Source organism: Protopterus annectens, chromosome 16.part0 (assembly GCF_019279795.1).
Source record: "Protopterus annectens isolate FY-2018-M chromosome 16.part0, PAN1.0, whole genome shotgun sequence".
Taxonomy (NCBI): domain Eukaryota; kingdom Metazoa; phylum Chordata; order Ceratodontiformes; family Protopteridae; genus Protopterus; species Protopterus annectens.
In genome coordinates, this window is record NC_056750.1 from 623595166 (window position 1) to 623617391 (window position 22226).

Here is a 22226-nt window from a genome sequence, read left to right on the forward strand (position 1 = left end):
GTTACTTGTTTACTATACTGCATCTATGATACCATATAGCAATGTGGGAGAACAAACTTAACAGCAGGTAGAGAAGAATGCATTCTTTTACAACAATGATGTAAGGTGAATAATATTTTATATGCCTGATTCACTTACAGTGTAAATCTTTGAATGCAAGCAGACTATTTAGAGATGTCCACACAAGGAATCACAATTAGTAACATTACATTTTACAAGAGATAGCTACAAAAACAATAGCAAGATAAAACAGAATGGGATGTATCAATGCCAAGATTATAATAAAGTGCTGAGCACTGGATGACTGGGCTGGGTGACGTACTACTGATTAAGGAGAGGGAACCATTATCACTCAAGGGCTACACTATGTAAGAGGCAACAAAAATGATGGTCACCAGGAGGGAGCTACTACAAAGGGCAATTGTCAGAAAACAGCTAACACTCCTATGTATAGTTATAGCAATTTGGAAAAAAATCATTTTACATAATATTAAATCTGACACCAGAAGGGTTGAATGTGTCGTTCTACAGGAGGAGGAACTGGAGTAACAACTAAGACTTAGTGCCTTCAGCAGTTTGAAATTTAGAGCAGTAGTTATTTGATTAATTTTCACAGAGTAGACAGATCTGTGCAAAAACTTCTTTTAGGAGCTGGCAACAACAACAGCAAAAATGTCTCCAGGCAAAGCTGCACTAAGCTCCTTTGTTGAAGTGCAACAGGAACCTATGAATGTTCCTTGCTACACTGTGTTGACTGACCATTGTTTAATTCAAGAAAAACAAGGTCTTCAAACAACCTATTATGTTTCTGTATAACACAGCTTTGAAAAATTGCGTAAAAGACCTTTGCTAAATTGGAGCAGAGAGCTTTACTAGCACCTATCTACAGTTCCTAACATATAACAAACACACCACAAGAGGAACAACAGCCAGGACTTAGTCGAACACTTTCATCTCTTTATTACTACTTCTTCAGGAAAACAAAATGATAAAGCATGCAACACTTAAAAATCTCACTCCACAGATCGTATATCACACAGCAACCAATCACAGCAAAAGCAGTTCCTAATGTATACATGTTAACTGTCATTTAAGCAGCCATGAAAGCTGCATCATGGTATTGCATTTAGGGACTGATACTGGCACTTCCTAACAGTTTGCACCTGGGTCAGCTACTCATTTCATCCCACCTTTATTACAGTTTTCCTTTTTGTTTCGTTAATAACTTGGAAGCATTTATAAATATGTAAATTGTGCATATCATGTATGCCTTTGGCTTGTTAAGCTCACAGCACTGTCAAAGGCAGAATGTTTCACATATCTGATATTAATCAGTATAACGTGATTTCATCTGAATGGATTCTTTATTCTGAAAAAGTCTTCATACTTTGACAGAGAAGAAAATACTCTGCAAAGAACTTTGCCTTTTATCCTGATTCAATCTTCAAGCATGCTTTTTATTTATTTTTTGACCATGGAGAGAGCATATTTAAGTAAGGGGTTATACAGATGAAGCCATCCTCCCTCACAGGGGAATGTGACCCTCCTAACAAAAACTCTTTTTGAAACTTTTTTCTGCTGGGTATCAGATTTGATATGAGGTTCTTTTGACTGTATGATGCTTTTATTAATTGCAATTCCAGTAGATTATATTTCTATCAACTGATATTTCAACCACTTGCATGTGTATGGATATATCTGTGTGTGTGTGTGTGTGTGTGTGTGTGTGTGTGTGTGTGTCTCTCTCTCTCTCTCTCTCTTTATATATATATATATATATATATATATATATATAGACACACATATAGTCTCTCTCTCTCTCTATATATATATATATATATATATATACATTTTATATATATATATATATATATATATGTATGTGTGTATATGAGTGTACTTCACATGACTGAAAACTCATTTGACAGAATGTCATTTGACAGAAATCAAAATACCTAATTTTCAAAATACTGAAAACTCATTTGACTGAATCTCATTTCACTGACTTTTAAGCCATAGAAATGACGTGGGTTTCCCTTCACCTGTGACTTGCTTGTGATAAAAAGAATTACTGTAACTTAAAGTGCTGATTGTCAGAATACCAACAGCCATGTAGGAAGTGTTTCTAAATGTGGGTATGTCTCTTTACATTTTTATGGGAAGTTTGTTTGTTCGTGTCTTTCAGCTTTTCCCGGTTAGGGGTCGGCACAGTGGAACTCTGGTCCGCTAATGATTGGTAGTAGATTTTTTTACGTGCAGAGTTACCATCTCTGATGCACATCCTTCAACGAAGGTATGCCCATTCATGCATGTCTCCACTCAGAAGAAGCTCTAGCTGAGAATCGAACCGGACAGCGTCTTACTGTGAGGCGACATGTAAAGTAATATGGCATATGTTTTGTGCGTTTCAGAAGTAGTGGCAGCGTGTAAAGTACTCTAAGGTAAGTAAAATGTATATGCCCTTTTTCCCACTGTAGTGTGATACTGGAGTTAGTATATATAGTTATGGGTGGGGTGAGGGGCACAGACCCCCAACATTGGGGAGTGTGGGGGGCATAGCCCCCCCCACTTAGTTTGGTTTTATATCATCCAGTTTCTGTTAAGAGGATAAGTATTTTTTAAGTTCTGGAAAGTGTTATTCATTGGTGTTGTAAGTGTGGATGTCTATGGTGTAAAATGTAGTATTTTGAAATTCAGCATTGTAAGCTTTCAGTGAAATGAGAGTCAGTCAAATGAGTTTTCAGTATTTTGAAAATTAGGTATTTTGGTCTCAGTCAAATGAGTTTTCAGTCATGTGAAATAGACATATATATATATATATATATATATATATATATATATATATATACATACATATATTATGGCAAAAGCATTTAACGTGACAGCTGAGAGCAACATTTTTCAGGTGATAAATAGTTGGAGTATAAGTAGATGTTTGGTCAACTAGATACAACAATTGTTAACTGGCATAGAATCCTGAGTCAGAATCAGAGATGGTGTTTTGAAATTCTTCAGAATCGATACAGGAGTTCCTCATGGTTTGGTTCAGTGTCGGATCTTGTCTCGTTTAATATTTTTTGACTACTTTGGAAAAGTACTAGACATAAAAATATTTTGATGACATAATGATAGGATGCATGTCATCATTAATTAATTGTTTAGTAATTAAGAAGCATACATCTGGGTAACCTATAAGTATGTGTGGCAGCAAAATGCAACAGCTATTAATACAAAAAAATGTATAGCCCTGCATATAGGAGTTAATAATAATCAGTTCCCAAATAAAGTTAATGAGTTTATACTAATGAAACCAAATGAACAGAGGGAGTTACGAATACTGGTTACAGAACCATTTGGGCCTTATATAAATAGGTTAACAGAAAATAATACTATATAGTAAAACTAATCCTGAGGGCAATTTGATGTAGCAGTGGAAAGGTTTTAATACTATAGCAATAACCCACGCCTGGGTGTGGGTAATGCTAAATTTACCCATGGTTGGCGTGGTTTGGTCCCGAAGGCCCGGGACCAAAAAAAGAAAACCGTGGGTAAATTTAGCATTACCCACACCCAGAAGTGGGTTATTGCTATTATACCATGACATTATTTAAGAAAAGAAACTATTACTTTTCTTAAATAATGGCATAGTATAATGCCTGTTTACTGCCCTTCCGCAGATGTCTGGCATCCGCGGCAGTTCTGATGTACTGCGCCTGCGCAGTACATCAGAGCTGTGGGCAAAAGCAACGGAGAAAGCAAGATCTCCGTTGCTTTTTATGTCTTGCTATGTTAAATGAGTTTAACATAGCGAGACACTAAAAAAAAGCAACGGACATCTCCGTTGCTTATTTTAAAACTGTCTCGCTATGTTAAACTCATTTAACATAGCGAGACACTAAAAAAAAGCAACAGAGATCTTGCTTTCTCTGTTGTTTTAAACACTGTCTCGCTATGTTAAATGGGTTTAACATGGCGAGACAGCTTTAAAATAAGCAACGGAGATGTCCGTTGCTTATTTTAAAGCTGTCTCGCTATGTTAAACCCATTTAACATAGCGAGACAGTGTTTTAAAAAACCGAGTTATACTAATGGAAAAAAGTCCAGGAGACCGGACCTTTTTCCATTAGTATAACTCGATTTACAACGGGCACGCTGGCCAATCAGCGTGCACGTTTTGGGGGGGTCATGGTATAATATTATTTAAAGCCTTGATTGAACCATCTTTGAAAGTGGCTTGAGATTCTGCATACTATCCACCAGTGAAATGCATAAGCTGGAGAAGTTGCAGAATTATTATACAAAAAAGAAGATATTTATTAGGAAAAGAACATTTTGTGAAAGAAAGATTAGTTGCATTAAAACTCGTTTCAGTCTGTTATAGAAAAATGTCATGACAGGCTTTCTCCAAGTGGAAAGACATAACATGAGTATCATGCAAAACTACTTCCATACTAGTGTAGCTAGGACATGGAACAGGATGCCAATTAAACTCATTGCAGGTCTACTGCTGTATGAAAAGCATTCAAGAATACTCATGTCCTATTTTGAGCATCTAGATTGCTAACTTCAAGAAAAAGATTCCCTGGCCTTCTTAAGGATCCATTGTTTGGTGGGGGTAAAAGTGCATCTTGTTAGACCATGTGCTTTGGTTACAAAGCTTTCTGCCCCATCCCCATGCCCCCACTGTACTGAGGCAGATCACCAATTACCCCCAGCTTGCCCCTTAAAAATGTTTACTTATTTTCTTTACTCTACGCTTTTTTCTATCCACCTTCTCAGTTGTAGGCTGGATCTTCACAAGCAGTTCTCCAAATCTTCTGCATCACTTTCAGTTATATTACCTCCTCCAACAGCTTACACATACCCTATTTTTGATCATCTGTCTTTTCTGAAATTAACCTGCTTCTCCTTTAACCACAGCAACTCATGTTTGTATGTATTTTGCATGCCATTTATTGTCTAAAGCTTGTCAGCTTAGACACAATTCTGATTAACATGTCTATGAATCTGTTTATTTTTATCTTTCTTAACTCCCCCAGGCTTCTGTTTTTTGTCCACGCTCTCCATTTGTAAGCTTTAGTTTCACCTTGGAAGACTTCTTAAATTCCCAGCATAATACAATTATTTGTCCTTTATTCTAGATCAGGGTTATTAAACTGTGTTTCAGGCAGCGATCTTAGCTTGTGCTAAGCAGCATTGCCCTATGGTTTATGTTTCAGCGCTATAAGGCTTCATCTCAGTAAATAACTATGGACAGCACAGTCATAGTAGCTTGCTGTTATGCTATAAGCTGATGCAAACAAGCATCCTGCAGATGTGCATGTGCAAATATGTTCCCAGACCACTGCAGGGCATTGTACAATTGTACATCAGTTGGGATACATAGACAAAGACTAACAAAAATCCACTTTGACGTTCTATCACTCATTGCTGACAGCCATCTCTCTGCCCTTCTGTGAACCATTTAGGACACAATGGTCATTACTGTACTGAGCTAGCAATCAGGATACTAAGCACAATTGATGAAAACAAGGCTACTTGGCTGTGTGGGAAAATTATGGTAGATTCCCTGTTTTTAAAACTCAAAGATCCTTAAAGGAATAAGAGACTCCTTAATGTAAAAAAAAAAAAACAAATACTTGCCATTTCTAGTGGAAAAAATGCTAAGGATTAAGATATAAATGTTGAGTCACATATGTTATTATCAGACATTCTGATATACCTTTTGGGGTCCCTTTGCTGAAGGTTCCATTTTGTTCTGAACATGTTGTGTGGTCTCCTCCACATATACCACAGTGGTCCATCCTTTTCCCAGAATTCAGCATGCCATCACACCCAAACTTCTGTAAGAGAACAAAAACAAAAAAAATAAGAAACACTGAAGACTCCGTTTATTGGAATTTAATCATTAAAGCTATAAAACGAGATGTATTTCTGACATCCTTGTTAGGAAAAGATTTATCAGTAAAAATATTTCTACTAATGAAAATGTTGATACTGGGAAAGATTATTTAAATTCAGTGATTTTACCTTTTGGAAATTATGGGCCAGATTCCAAAAGTGTTGCTGTCAGTGTAGGTCTATCTTGATTTCAAAAGACATGCTCTCAGTGTAAATGACTTACTTTGGTGTAAGGCCTATCTATAAACAGGCTTACCACAGAGACCAGATTCCAAAACATCTGTTTTCAGCCTGCTCTTAGTGTAAGTAGTCGCTTATACAGAGAGCAAGTAACTTGGAATCAGGGCCTGGGAGAATGGTTTGAAATCAATTCTTCAGAATAACTGGAATATTATGATTGAGTCTAATGGTATTTTATGACAAAAGTTAGGTAATAATATTAATTTTGTTTATAAAATGGGGAAGAATTTGAAAACTATTTTTGAGAAGGTAGATGTACCTAGAGACACTTGGAGAATATCAAAATGTGGAACATGTTCTTCGTGGATCTACATTTATGTAGGTGACAGGATTTTGGTTTACTGAAACCCCTATATGATCTATTGCAAAGGCTGTTTTAATTGTAATATGAAAGGAGTAGTATACACAGCTAATAGTCAAACTTCTCCATGATTCTTTTGTGGGCAAGACTGAATGCAGTTAAAGAATAAGATTTATGAGCATTTCTATAGTTTTCCCAGGTAATGGTCCAAAATGTGGGCAATAAGCCATAAATCAGGGTGAGTGACTATGACATGGAGATTATCCATGAGGTTTTGCATCTGGGCTCCATGATCTCTCACAACTTGTTGCTTGATTTTGAATCAACAAGCACATTGGAAAAGTCACAACATTTTTCAGGTTGAGGAAGACAGTATGGGCTAATGATAAGCTTATTGTGTACACCAAGGTGCAGGTTTACACAGCTTGTGTTTTGAGCATATTACTGTATCCCAGTTTGTGCTCAAAACAGGGCAGTGGCTCAATGTATTCCAAATGCATTGCCTTAGGCACATACTTGGTATCTCATGGCAGAACAAGATCCTTAACAGCACAGTGCTTGAGAGGATGGGCACCTCCACCATGTTTACCCTCCTGAAACAGAAGCGTATGCACTGGTTGGGTCATGTCTCATGCATGATGAATGGCTGAATACTGAAATACCTACTTTTTGGAGACCTAGAGTTTTGAAATGGCAAAAAGGGTGACCCAAACTGCTCTACAAGGACATATACAAGCATGTCCTCAGCACTCTCTCCATCAGTGTGGACGCCTGCTATTATCTCACCTTAGATAAGATTACCTGGAAAGAGAAAGTGGAGGAAGCTCTCACTATGTATGAGACCACCTTGGCAAGGACAGCAGAGGATAAGAACCCCCTCAGGATGATCCATGCCTCTGATACCAGACCAATATTTGCCTACTGCTACTCAGAATGTGGAAAGGAATGCCATTCCCGGTTTGGATTATACAGCCACAGAAGATGCTGCTCAAATCAGTTCAGCAGGGGCACAAACCCATGATCTTTTGGGATCAAAGGATGCCTACTACACATAGATTAAAAAGATCTGATTCAACCAATGCTTTATTAAGACACAGCATTGAGTATAAAAATGTAAGTGTTTTTGTTTTATATTCTTGAAAAAGTTTTACCTTTTCTTTGCGCTGGCGATTGGAACAGTTTGTTAAAACTTAAAGAATTTCATTGTCAAATGTTATCAGTAACTAATAATCTACCAGGTCTTCAGGAGAATATTTCTATTAATTGTTTATTGGGACTTAGATCAGGTGATTTATGATTACTTTTTGGAGTTATATGATTTTACTATTATTGGTGTTTGTTATTAACAGTGTATTAATATTAAGTAATTTTAGTGACCAGCATGTTGTTTTTGAATTACACAATTGTTTTTGCTCGAGTTGTATTAAGTGTTTGATGGTCCTGTCGTACTTATTCTGATGAAGTCAACTGACTGCAGTGATGAAAGTGCTCAATAAATTACTTTCCAGTTCAGATTGTATTGTATCAATTGCCTAACTGGTGATTTTTTTTTTCTGGCAGCTTGCTCATTTCACCAGAGGCTGGTTGTGGTGTTGTTAATTAGTGTAATGTTTTCTACTTAGTCACACTTGATAAAGGGATTCCTACATGGACAGAAATCTAGTTTTACTTAACATTTCTATGAATTTGTCCACACTAGGTGTAGGTTAGAAATCACATTTGGACATACTATTTAATTTTCTAAAGTTCTTGTGAAATAATATCAACTCACCTGGTTTGTCAACCAATACATTGAGACTATTCCACTCATTTTGGTTCCACTATGACCCCCACACATGCACACAGTCACACAGCGTAAGCATCTTCTGAATTTCTTCCATTACATCTTGCCATTGGGATTTTGCTATTCTATATTTTTGAGATTTACTTTTTCACCAGAGAAAATATCAAAGTTATACTGAATTAAATTACCTCAGCAAGGCGATTCTGACACTATGTCCCTATTCCCTGTTCTTTAAATTTCTGTTTGTGGGTTACTGACAGAATTTTTCCTGTCTTTATGTCAAAGCAATCTGTGGGTCTTTTGACTTCATCAGCAAATGTATCTATTACAGAAATGTCATATTTTACCAAGGCTTCAACACATTTATATAATATATCTCTTCAAACTTCCTTTTACCTGTTTGCCTCACTTTGTAATGTACTTCACTCAGTTTCTCTGTCACTTCAAAATGTCCTTGCCATTTACCAATTATTTCACATCATGAGTAAAATAGTTACTAAAGCTTTGGGGAGGGACATCTTACCTAAATAAGTTAGCATTTTTACTTGGGATATAGAGTACACCTTTCTTAACCCCATATTCACGTTACCGCAATTTTCTGATTTCTAGTTGCTTTATCCTTATGAATTATATAACAAGAGAAAGAACCTGCTTATTGCATATAAGAAGTTTCATTCTACCTACCTTAAGAGCACACTTAAACAAACTAACAAAGAGATTAAGGGAACCATTAGGAAGCTCAGAGCTAAGTATGAATTTAATATACCCACCAAAACCAAAAATATCTGCAAATTTTTCTTTAACTATGTTAGAAAGTTAACAACTAACACCCAAAAGTATTTGGGCTAGTCTACAATAATGCTAAACTCTATGATCCCCCCAAACAAATAGCTAATATCCTAGCTAACAATTAGTTCAAAATTTACTTCACCCACAATTATAGCTGTCCCATAGGTTCCACAATCCCAGCCATGCCCTTTAATTACTATGGAACAAGTTCTCACATCCTTTAAAAAACTAAGAATACTTCATCCATACACCCTGACAACATACCAAGTGACCTGATTATCAGAATCAAATATGGCCTTTCCAAGCCCCTACTTAAACTCTTTAATCTAAGCCTCTCTACTGGTTATATTCCTGAAGCCTGGAAAACAGCTACTGGAATGCCATTACACAAGGGTGACCCAAGCATGGACCCTGGTAACTATAGACCTATCAGTCTCACTAGCCTCATATGTAAAGCTACGGAGCGCATTATCTCAGACTTCATTAATCTGGATTTTGAAAATCTCTCAACCCTGGACCCTCTCCAATTTAACTTTAAGAAATGAAGGTCCTGGTTCTTTAACCTCATTAATTTATTTGAAAAAGTAACTGAAGCAGTGAATAGGGGTGCTCCAGTGACCTGGCCAAAACCTTTGACACTATTCCCCATGTAAGCATTATCAAGAGACTTGTAAATCTGAATATAAATCCTTATCATTTGTGATGGATAGCTAACTGGTTGTCTGACAGAACCCATGTGGTTAGAGTAGCAGGTGCCACTTCTGAAAGCAAAATAGTTTCCAGTGGTGTACCACTGGGCTCAGTTTTGGACCCTCTCCTATTTTGCATATATTTCTTAGACCTTCAGGTCAGCATTTCTTGCCTGTGGTTAACTAAGTTTGCAGATGACTGTTAAATGGGTGCTGTTATTCGATCTTCAACTGACTCATAATTGCTCCAACATGGCTTAGACCATGTTAACAACTGGTGCAATGACAATGGTCTTAAATTAAATGTACAAAAATGTAGCATAGCTCATACCGGTAAACTAAACAGTTTTATTTACCACATTGGAGATGCACCCCTCTGTTCAGACACTGTTGCAAAGGATCTGGATACTGTTGTTGATAATGCCTTACCATTTGAACATCATGTCTCCACAGTAGTTCAAAAAGTCTTTTATCTGTCCCATCTAATTTGCAAAGGCATCTCTAACCAAATCCAAAAAACTCTTAATTCCCCTTTACTCATATCTTATCAGACCCATTAGTGAATATAACACACCTTTTGTAATGCATTTATCTAAACATATCACACAACCTGAGAGACCCCAGAGATTCATAGCTAAAAAGATCAGTGGCCTAAAAAATCTTAGTTATCATGACAGACTTGCAGCCCTTTCTCTGTACTCAGTCTCTTTCAGACTCCTCCATGGAGATCTATGTCCAGCCTTTTTGTGCCATGAAAGATCCAACCCTATTTGATTTCCTATTCTTTTGCTGAACTAATGATACATCAAATACTTGGTTAAAGGAACTAAACTGTCATCAGCGGATAAATAAGAGACACTGGTTTGATAAATCCATATCCCAGTGTATCCCTCACCTCTGGAACAAATTTTCACTGCATGTCATTCCGAGCAGCAGCCTTGCCACCTTTAAGGTAAACCTAGATAACTGGATGAGCAGTCAGATTTGTTTTCAATTTGCATTTTAAATCATACATTTGGAGTCTTACAGATTTATCCACAGTGACTGCCCAGTGATTGAATCTGCCTGCCTGTGTATCTAGAGAAGTACTTGCCATGGTTAAAAGATATATATATATATATATATATATATATATATATATATATATATATATATATATATTTTTTTTTTTTTAATCACAGGCATCCGTATCTTCCATATCCATATAAGCTTTCAGAAAATATGAAGATAAAAATCTGGCCCACTCAGTTCTTAGGTTCATAGGAGGTTACTAGGCTAATGGCCTTAGAGCACTTGTAAGCCTAGCCACATTTATCCCAAGTTGCCCCAATTGCTGGTGGTTAGGTGAGAGAAGTTCACAGAGGTAAAGGTCTATGGTAGTTAATACCAACTTCCTCTGTCAAGCAGGGACATGGGCACCCCCCCAGGAGTGAATTTGAGGTCACCCATCCATTGATCTAGGTTGCGTCTGTAGAGGGTCAGCAAGGGGCTCCATTTCACATGAAATGGAAGCTTGCTTCAGAGAAGTGGCAGTTTCTGGGAGATGTATCCATCTCTCCAGCTTAACCTGTTCATGTCAGAGATTAAGTTAAGATCCCTGGAGTGAGTGGCTCTCCTGCAGATGAGGGCAAGTTCCCAATTTTTTTTTGTTTAGTGCACCTGAAGATGGTGGCAGTCATAGTTTCTCAGTGTGAAAATAAAGTATCTTCTCTACTATGGCTTCATGTTTTTTGTTTCCACTGGACAATAGTTTGTTGGAAGTGAAGAAAATCTTTTGTTTACATTGTCTGTGACTTATAACTTAGCAGATGCCAATGTATTAAAGTTTAAAGAATGAGTAGAACAGGGCAGCCAACAGCCTGCACTACTTCTTGAAGAGGAAGGAAAGTGAAGGGATGTTACAGGTAGGACCCTCACTACTGACACCTGGTGGTAGAAAAGAAAGAGATGCACAGGTAGGACCCTCACTACTGACACCTGGTGGTAGAACCCTCAGCACATTAGATAATTATATCTGCATACATGTTTCCTTCTGTGGTTACCAGTCCTGATCTTAAAGTGCTGGGACCAAGTAATGTTACAAATGGGAGCAGAGGGCACATTATCATGCAAATTATGCAGCATGCATGCATGAATATGGCTCATTTATGATTTACTGTTAGATTAGGAAAAAAACTCTATCAAACAATAGCAACTTTTATGACACTCTTCTGTTTTTTTTTTGTTTATTACTTTCCAACCATTAAACAAAATAACATCACTGAAATAAATACAAAACAAAATCAAATCCAAGTTTCAGAAGGAATAGACAGATTGTACATCATAGTTTGTTTTGCAGTAACTATAGACAATAATCAGGACCTTGTATATTTAAATTTTTCAAAATTAACTTTTAACATTTGTATTTAATTTCAGCGCATTCATAAATTTCAAATTCAACTAAGATTTTTAGTTATTTATTTAACATTTGTTTTCCAGGACAGTCTGACTGGACATAGGTCCATTTTCAGTGGAGGCCCGTGGAGAAAAGCTCCAATGATATAAGAAACAAACAAACATAGGTTCATAGGTTGGTACTAGGCTATTGGCCCTAGAGCTATTTCTTCCCACACTATTTACTTCCCTGGACACCTGTCTAGCAGGGCAACTGACATGATCCCCGGGGTGAATTTCTTTTCTCCCATCCAATCATCAAAGTTCCTTTTGAAGAGGGCCAAAGAGGCGCTCTGCTTGACATGTATGGGCAGTCTATTCCAGAGTCTGGGGAGTCTCTGTCAGGAACCCATCCCTCCAGCATGTTTTGTTTATTGTGATGACAAGGTTTAGATCCCTGGAGTGTGTGGCTCTGAGGGATTGGGATTTCCTTAAGTGTAGCATGTCCAACAGCTCTGGCTCTGACATGGCCTTGTATGTTAAGCAGAGATCGCCTCAGAGTAGACGATATGCGACAGAGTATAGCTGGAGTTTTTTAAGGCGGTCAGCATAGGGCATCTGCTTTAGGTCTGTGATTCTTTTAGTGAGGTATTTCTGCAGCCTTTCCAGTTGTTGCAGATGTCTTGAGAGGTACATACCAAATGGGGCGTTGTATTCTATAATGGGTCTAATGAGGGATGAGTACAGTGGGACAATGACCTCCTTTTTTCTGGATGAAAAGCTCTTAGTGATGAGGTGTGCCACATAGAAGGATTTCCTGACTGTTGTGGCGATGTGGTTATTGAAGGTGAGACCACTGTCTACCTGTGTTCCTAAGTCTCTTATCACACTTTTGGTGTTTAGTGTACTGCCACCTATGTGGTAATTCAAGGGTACGTGTTTTTTTCCCAAAGGGGATAACTATACATTTCTTGGCATTGATCTTGAGCCCATGGCTCTGGCACCAAGCATCTGTTTCTGTAAGGCCCTTTTGTAGAGTATCAACATCATTTGGGGATACAATAATGTCTCCCAGTTTGCAGTCATCTGCGAACTTTGTTAGCCAGAATACCTTAGTGTTGGCCAGTACTTCAGAGAAGTAGATGCCAAACAAAAGAGGTCCCAGGACTGAACCCTGAGGTACTCCACTTGTCACTTGTCTGGAGCTGGATTTGGAGTCAGCTACTTTTACATTGTGGGTTTTGTCAGTAAGCCAGTTGGCAACCCATCAAGTGACATAGGGATTAATGTCCAGCTTAATAAGTTTATCTATGATTCCAGAGTGGAGGATGGTGTCAAAGGCCTTGGTGAGGTCCAGATAGGCTGTGTGGACTGCCTTACCCTTGTCCATGGCTCTGGAGACTGATTCGAAGAAGTCAGTCAGGTTCAGGAGACACGATCAGCCCTTCATGAACCCAAACTGGTGGAGTCCAGTGTTTGAAGTTTGCCAATGTCTTTGTTTATAAATTCCATGATAATACGTTCCATGGCCTTGCAGATCAGGCTTGTCAGACTGATGGGGCGGTAGTTCCCAGGATCTAAGGTGGATCCCCCTTGTGGAGTGAGATAACTGTAGCTGTGCGCCACTCAGTGGTCACAAAGCCTGAGGTGAGGGTATGATTAAACATGACACTAAGGTGAGGTGCCACAAGAAAATGACAGAGTACAGGTCAACAATGAAAGTACACGTTGCAAATATAAATAATATAAGATGTGATACAATATTTCAGTAATGACAAAATGAGTAATAAAACAGCTCTACTTTCTACAGCAGTATCCTCTCCAAAATAAGGGGTAAAAACCTGACCTATCGTACATTAGGCTATATAATCCATGTAATAAAGATCAACAAATAGTCCCAGAGGAATAACACATTTCCATTACACATCTGCCCTTATTTTCCACATGCTGAGCAAATACCACTATAATCTGTAAAGTAAGAAACAAGCATTGTGCCATTTTATTCACTGAATGTGTATACAATAGTTCTATAAAAAGAAAACGTTTGTATGATTGCATATAAATGAAAGGCCAGTCAATATTTTCTTCAGAAATTGTATAATACTGATACCATAAAGTAGAATGGTATTATACATCTTTATATTTAACTTCTAAGGAAACTTTATAGACATCAGAAACATGATATTTCTTCTGCTAACTTTAATTTCTAAACTAACCTTATACAATTTCTGACTCATATCTGCAGTCAGCACTTACGATTTTGAAGACCTGCGTTAAAATATTTATTATGGGGCGCAGTTAATGGGTATGTTGTGTTATAAGCATAATTTGCTGGCTGAGAGTTCCACAGCAGCCCTTACAGCTTTTGTGGAACTCTCTTTATCAATTTGTATCAAATTACAACTGCTAGATTAGTGGAAAGAAGCACCTGACATTGTTAAATGATTGTTTTTTACATTTTTACTGTTCACTTTTATTGACTTTCAGCCATGCATTCTCTTTATCTAACAGAGGCAACTTATTGATAATAATATTAGTGGTGTGGCCATTGAGGTCACCCAATAAATAAAGAAATGTGCCATGAAATAACTGTATTCAATTAAAGTCTACCTCACATCTTCCACCAACACAAAGGCTATATGCAGCAGAGAGGTCGGAACTGCTCTGAGCACATCTTGTTCCATCTTTAAAGTTGTCCCCACGGCTCACCATGAAATTCTTCTCCTCTGCTTTGCAGGTGTATTTACATAGTGCATTCCCTAAGAGAAACACAAGACATTGTTACCATTACACTGATCAGTTGAAATGGAGTGCACAGTCTGTCCTGAGAAGTCACGACTCGCATTTAGGAATTTTCATACCACTGCCATTGCATGCAGGTGTCACAATAAGGAATCAGCAGTACAGCTCCATTACTATTGTTGCCATTGCATGCAGGTGCCACAATAAGGAATCAGTGGTACAGCTCCATTACTATTGTTGCCATTGCATGCAGGTGTCACAATAAGGAATCAGTGGTACAGCTCCATTACTATTGTTGCCATTGCATGCAGGTGTCACAATAAGGAATCAGCGGTACAGCTCCATTACTATTGTTGCCACTGCATGCAGGTTTCACAATAAGGAATCAGCGTACAGCTCCATTACTACTGTAATCATTCTTTTTTCTGGAAAGCTTTTGTTACTGAACAATAAACAAACTTAAATGAATCCAAGAAAATGCTGGAAGTACAAAATGGTTGTTGTTGTTGTATTAGATGGAAAAAGGAGAACAACCACACAGTAAATTGTAACAGTCATAAAAAGGAGGACACACGCACACAAGCACACACACATGCACGCACACGCAAGCACAAGCATGCACACGCACACACACGCGCACACACACACACACACACACACACACACACACACACACACACACACACACACACACACACACACACAGTATTTAAAATAAGGTCCAGATTCCAAACAATTTAAACATGAGGCAAGACACTGCCCTGAAGTTATATGGAGCAGGTGTAGAAATGGTGTAGGATGGTCTGTAATGTAATTCATAGATAAGGTGTAGATGAGTGTGTGTAAGAATCTTACATAAAGTTTAAATTAGCTTGAATAGGTAACAGAATCATTTATATGAAACTGTGTTTTGAAGTAAGGTAGTCCTTCCACCAAAGGCTGTACATACTTATGAGACTGTAAATAAACACTGTTCTGCCTGTACGTTCTTGGGGCGGCTGTGGTGGTGCAGCGGTTAGCATTGCCACCTCACAGTAAGAGGTTCTCCAGTTCGATCCTTGGCTGGGGTGCCTTCTGTGTGGAGTCTACATGTTCTCCCTGTGGTCGCTTGGGTTTCCTCCGAGTGCTCTGGTTTCCTCCCACATCCCAAAGACATGCTGTAGGTGGATTGGACACTCTAAATTGGCCCCAGGCATGAGTGTGTGGTGTGTGTGTCTTATGTAGAAGGTTGGGCGCTGGGCTTGCAACTCGACACCGTAAAACTCCACTGCCAATCATGAATGGACAGCTGATTCGCTGTGGCGACCCCTAACTGGGAAAAGCTGAAAGAAGAAGTAGTAAGAATTACAGGTGCTTATTATATAATCAAAATAAATCACTCAGGAGTTCTTACTATAGAGATATTACTGAACACCCAGAAACTTTAAAAGAGATTCAACCTTTGGACTTATGCTTCCCAACATCCCTGGGAGTGTGGCAATATCTGTACAAAGCAATGCCCTTTGTGTTTTATTGCTCATTTACAGAACAGAATAACTTGTCTGACCCTCTGCATTCCTCAGAACTGTTCTGCACTAAATCTTTCATTGTCAACAACCAATGTAGAAATACTAGTTTCAGTAGCCATTTCTAAAAACTGATACTCTATCCCACCTACATTTCTGCTCTAAAAGAAATACAACCATGTGACATCATGCTTATCAAGGGAATCTAAGCAATAGGGCTGACTAATGTATTAAATAACTATGTAAGTCTATGTTTCACTCACAAAAAATTTGTGGTGGCTAATAATCAAGGACTGAGAAGAAATCCTTCGCCAAAGTGAGTGTGACACTGGGGAAGTCCTCTTTGAATAGCACAAAAGAGATAGAATACTGCTTCTAGCAAATTCCTGAGCATATGGCTAAATTGCGGGATTCCCCATTTCCCCTGAAATGATCATTTATAGAGGTAGCAGGCCTAGTGGCTCCCTATACAGAACAATGTTTCCATGGAACTGTTTGAGCAAAATGTGCAAATACAAGTCAGGAAGATCAAAAGTGTGATTACTGAAGTGACCAGCAAAAAGACATGGGGACTATTGTAAACGTGCTGAACTGCTGAATTCAGGAAACAGAAATACTGATGCATGTTGTCCCAGAATAAGAAAAGAGATTAATGAGGAAATACAGACAATCATTAGTATAAAACTAAGACTGCTATTGAAAGCTTTTGACTACAGTGTTTTGAATGAGCTTCACAATTATATGAAAGTCCAACAAGAGTCTGTAAATTGCAGGTAGGTCACTTTTGTTTTCCATTGTTTAAAGATGTAAAACCTGATATAATGACTAGTGGTTTCAGTGACAGTCTTCTGATCCTGTGGTTTCATTTCCAGACTATATATGACATGAATGGTCTTTTTGAATGGTAAATGCTACATTAAGATATTTAATTGGAGTTATTTTACTTTATTATGTATTAATTGTTTAACAGATACTTTACATTATCATTTAATTATTTTACTGGATTTTGTGATTGTAGCCCTTTGAAGTTCAGAGCACTAAGGCACTGGGACTTAATAAATATTTTCCTCAGCACGTTTACTTATTGATTCGTTTCTTTCATTTTTGGTCATGGGTATGTAAATGGTTTGAGCGTGAAAGTGCAGGAGAGGATTCCATGACAGCTTCACAACCACATAAGCAAATAAATCATGATCTACTTATAACTTCTGGTGGGGAAACTAGAACTAAAATTATTTTGAACCCCCAGTTTATAGGTTCATAGGTAAGTACTAGGCAAATTGCCCTTGCGGGTCATTTTAAGCCTAGCCAGTTGTGTTTGAAATAACCAATGCCATTTGGTTATAGATTTTCCTTACCCTACCCATGGTCAATAATTAAATATTACAACTGATGAGAATAATCAGGATCCTGCCATAGATAATTTGAGGGACCCATGTATGGGATAAAACATTTAAGAGCTGCCTCTGTCCATTAGTACTACAGGGGGAAGCCCTGGGGTAAATGTTCTGTTCTCCAGCCACAGATCTAATATCAACTTGAATATGTACAGGGATGAACTTTATTTTATCTGGATGTGGTGACTGTTCCATAGCAGCATTATCTGCTGCAAGCTATACCTGTCCATCCAAACCATTCTGTTGATGTTGCAAAAAAGGTTTATCTCCTACACTGAGTGTTTCTGATGCCATTTGACTTGTTGATGTGCAGTAAATCCATCAATAATGGGTCAGAGGATGCCTTGTACGCCAGACACAGGTCACCTATTAGCCATCTGTAGGATGCCAAGTATAGTGACAGGGCTTTGAGTCAGTTCATGTAGGACATGCTATTCAGGCCTTGTATCATTTTAGTTATGTATTCTCTCATTTTTAATTCCTCAAAGTATTTTAGGTTTCTAATACCATGATGGGAATGGAACTCCATTCCTAAGTCAAAGTACAATTAAAGTTCATGAAATTAGTATTGTTTTACTCTTTGATGTCAGCCAAAAGTGCTCTTCCCAGCAGCCGCAATGTGCCCAGTAATGACTCCTTCAGCAATTCATACGGTGTTAAATGAATTGGTAACATATCTTAATATGATTGTAAATTCTTTTTTATAAGACCAGTTGCTTCTAATACTATTGGAACTGTCTGGGTATCTTTCTTCCGCATGTCTCTCATTTCTGCCTACAGATCAAGGTATTTTATGACTTTGTGTCTCTCTGTACGCAAGACACTGTAGTCACTAGGTGTGGCAATTTCAATGCTACTTTTGTCTTCTTTTCTTGGACCACTATATCTGGTTTTCTAGCATCTATCTTTTGAACTGTTGGTATTGGGTGATCCCATGTGATATAAACTTCATCATTTTTTATGATTCTTTGTGGCTCATGTTTCCAGTGTTTTTCAGCCACATTGATATCATAATGTTTGCACAATCTCCAGTGTAACAGCCTTGCCACATTATTATGCCTTTCAGTATACAGTTCCTGTGCCATTAGTGCATCGCAACCAGCAAGTTTCCAATTTGGTTTTACAAAACCTACGTATGTCTGTTTCTCCCACATGTTCAATGGACTTTGTAAACCAGGGTGTACGTAGCCCACTATCTTGGGATGCCAATATTAACCTTTCATTTCTTGATGTGAATTCACCTTTCCTTAATCATTCCTGCATTCGTTCTTGATCAACATGAGGCTCTTCCAAAAGTTTTCTAAACTTGCAACTATATTTTTCTTTTTTCCACATTTCTTCCCTTCTCATCTGGTCCTTCACCTTATATTCTTTCTTTTGTTTTTGTAGCACATTCAGTTATTTACTGCCTGGTTTTTATCTACTTCTGGTCTGATTTCCATTTCTGCTTGACGTGGATATGCTTCTGCTAAGTTAAGCAGAGATCAAATAAGTTCCAGGCAGGCAGCTAGACTAGATCACAATTTGGATTACAATGAAGGGAGTAATTTACCTCTGAGGCTTATTGGGGAGCCAAATCTGCAAGTCTGGCTTGCAGCACCTTTGAATTTTAAAGAACAAGCATCTAATACACCAACAGATCCACCGGCCGGAGGTAGCTCCATGAGAGATAATCTAACAGCACTGAACAATAAACTGTTGAAATACAAAAAATTATGTCTCTAAATAGAATACTTTAATGAATGTATTCACTTAAAAATAGTCCCTAAGGGACTTAGAATTTGTCAGTATCCAACAGGACTGACACCAGACTTAGACCTTCATAAAGAACTTGTAAATCTTTTTAACCAGCAAGGACTTGATCTATTAGCACTAATGATCAAACACTACCAGAAGACGGCTAAAGATATAGCCCATGATGTATAAATACTTCACAAGTCAATAACAAATCATGTTGACTTTTGCAGGTATAAATTCAAATATCTGCGAATTTTTCAGAGCATAGATCAACACCTAAATAAATTGATGGCGACCAAGATAAAAAAGTTGAACCGGGACCACCTCCAATACGAGGACGGCACCGCCTACCCTCACCCATCATCAGTGCAAGTGTGGAATGCACAAAACCGCACCCACCCTCTGAATATGCAAGACGTAGAGGGAGGAAATGATACAGCAATCACCTCTAATGACCTGAGTGATATCACCACGAACGAGGAAGTACGAGGTGGAAATAATACAGGATGGGGCAATAACGTAATTCAGAGAAGCAAGCAGATTCGTAATCAACATCAGGGGCAACCTAATAACAACAATTTGAATTGGAATCAAAATGATAATGTTGATTATTACCAAAACGGACAAAGTAATAATGAGCAAAGGTCGAATAATTCAAATGGGGTGAAGCAGGATTTTACCAGCGGCAAGCAGCAGAGGAAGAACAACCACAGGAATGCCCACAACAACAGGCGGAGGTAAATTCCTCACAGTACCTTCTGGATGGACAGAAATATGTTCTTGTTAAGAATGCGGAAGGGGACTTCACAATTTATAACTGTTCTTCCTTTGAAATCCCCACTGAACTGGTTGATCTCCTTGCTAAAGGACTGACTTTCATCCCTGACCACAGCATGGACTTGGCTAAAACAGTATTAGACTTAAAACTGTTTGTGAGAAAACTTAGTCTAAATTTAATCATGGGTAATAGTAATGCCTTAGATGCAAGACCATATGCTATATCCAGTATGCATAACCCCCCTTTACATCCTATGTTAGAGATTTTTGAGAAAGTATGCGAATTAGATTTTAGAAGCATAACTGGCAAAGACGGGCACCATAAAAAGAATATGAGCAAAGAGGAATTTGAAATACTTAATGTATTGAAAACAGCCCAAGTAAGAGTAATGAAGCCTGATAAAGGTAGTAGTTTAGTCTTCATGGACATTAACGACTATGAAAATAGAGTAGAGAAAATACTACAAATGGAAGATTATGAGGAAGTGTCACTAAACCAATCTAACATAGCAAACCAGCATATTAGAATATACATTAATGACTTATTAATTGAGGCTAAGATAAATTTAGACCTTTATAATTACATGAACCTTAAACACCAGTAAACTCTGGAGTTCCAAAAATCCATAAAGATTTGAATGACCCCTCCACTTAGACCAACAGTGGATGGAAGAAATTCCATAATGTACGCATGCTCCAAAGTAGTAGATAATATCTTGAAAAATATGTAATTACTGAAACTCAAATATGTAAGGATTCATGGTCCTTCTTAGAGAAAATAAATTCATTAGAGTTTAACAACAACTACAATTTCCTGACAGTTGATGTCAAAGATCTTTATACATCTATACCCCATGCCTTAGGCATAGAGTGGGTATCCATCATGATGTATAAAAAGGTGGCTCCAACAACTGAAATACATCTAGTGGAGGAGTTACTTAATATTATCTGCAGTAATAATTAAATTTTTTTCAAACAGAAATACTACTTACAAAAGATAGGAGTGGCAATGGGGTCTCCGTGCGGATCTAATTTTGCCAATATGGTAATGGCATACTGGGAGCAATAATTTATATTTACTAAGGTAGGCATAGCTGATTCTATATATTTTTTCACAAGATACCTGGATGATATATTTATGATCATAAAGGGTGATAGCCAGGTGGTGACAACATTGGTTGATAATTTCAACAGTACAACTAATTTCCTACAGTTTACCTTTTCCTACCTTGACTACGAGATCCCATATTTATACGTTAAGTTGAATAAAAATGAACAGAAAGGGTACATGGCTAGACTTCATCATAAAAATCTGTATTCCAACACCTTTCTGCATTTTTCAAGTGATCACCCTTACCACTAAAAATTAGCTGTTGTGAAGGATCAACTGGTAAGGGCAGCCAGAATGGTGACTAGTAACCTCGATTTTGAAAATGAATGTGAAAACATAAGGGGGATGTTCACTAAACAAGCATACCCAAGTAACTTGTTGGATGAATTAATAGAAGAGTTTAAAAGAAGAAGAAGGAATGGGCTTTATAGGCCCATTTTAGAAGATGAATACATACATGAGGGGCAGTTAACTGAACCAGCAGAGAGAAGAGTAAATATTAATATTAATACCAATTTTAGAACAGGGTGTGTGGTTACTTATCATCAGGGAGCCTACAAAATGAGAAATATTATATACAAGAATTGGAGTTTCATCTCAGATGAAAGGGACTTGGTTGGTAAAATAAGAACAAGTCTGAAGATTATTTACAGGAGGAGGATAAATTTTAAAAATATTTTGTAGAAAAAAAAAAATAAATTGTATAGGAATTTGGGTACTTTTAAATGTGGCAGTTGCCCCTATTCTAAATATATAGAAGGGCATTATGTAGAAGTTAGGGGCATGAAATTGAAGAACAATAATATAATGCAATTGTCAATCTAAAATGGTTGTGTATCTGGCTAGATGTCAAGAATGCTCTTCATTCTATATAGGAAAAA

At 37.7% G+C, this 22226-nt stretch overlaps 1 protein-coding gene across 1 annotated transcript in view; it reads right to left on the minus strand.

Moving 5' to 3' along the window:
* ADAMTS13 (ADAM metallopeptidase with thrombospondin type 1 motif 13) overlaps positions 1-22226 on the minus strand; it is a 1149238-nt gene that overhangs the window by 509973 nt on the left and 617039 nt on the right. Inside the window, exons 15-16 of the mRNA XM_044058222.1 lie at positions 14687-14835; positions 5723-5843 (exon numbers count right to left, since the gene is read on the minus strand). Of these exons, the coding sequence (XP_043914157.1) occupies positions 5723-5843; positions 14687-14835 (270 nt within the window). The remainder of the gene's footprint in view (positions 1-5722; positions 5844-14686; positions 14836-22226) is intronic.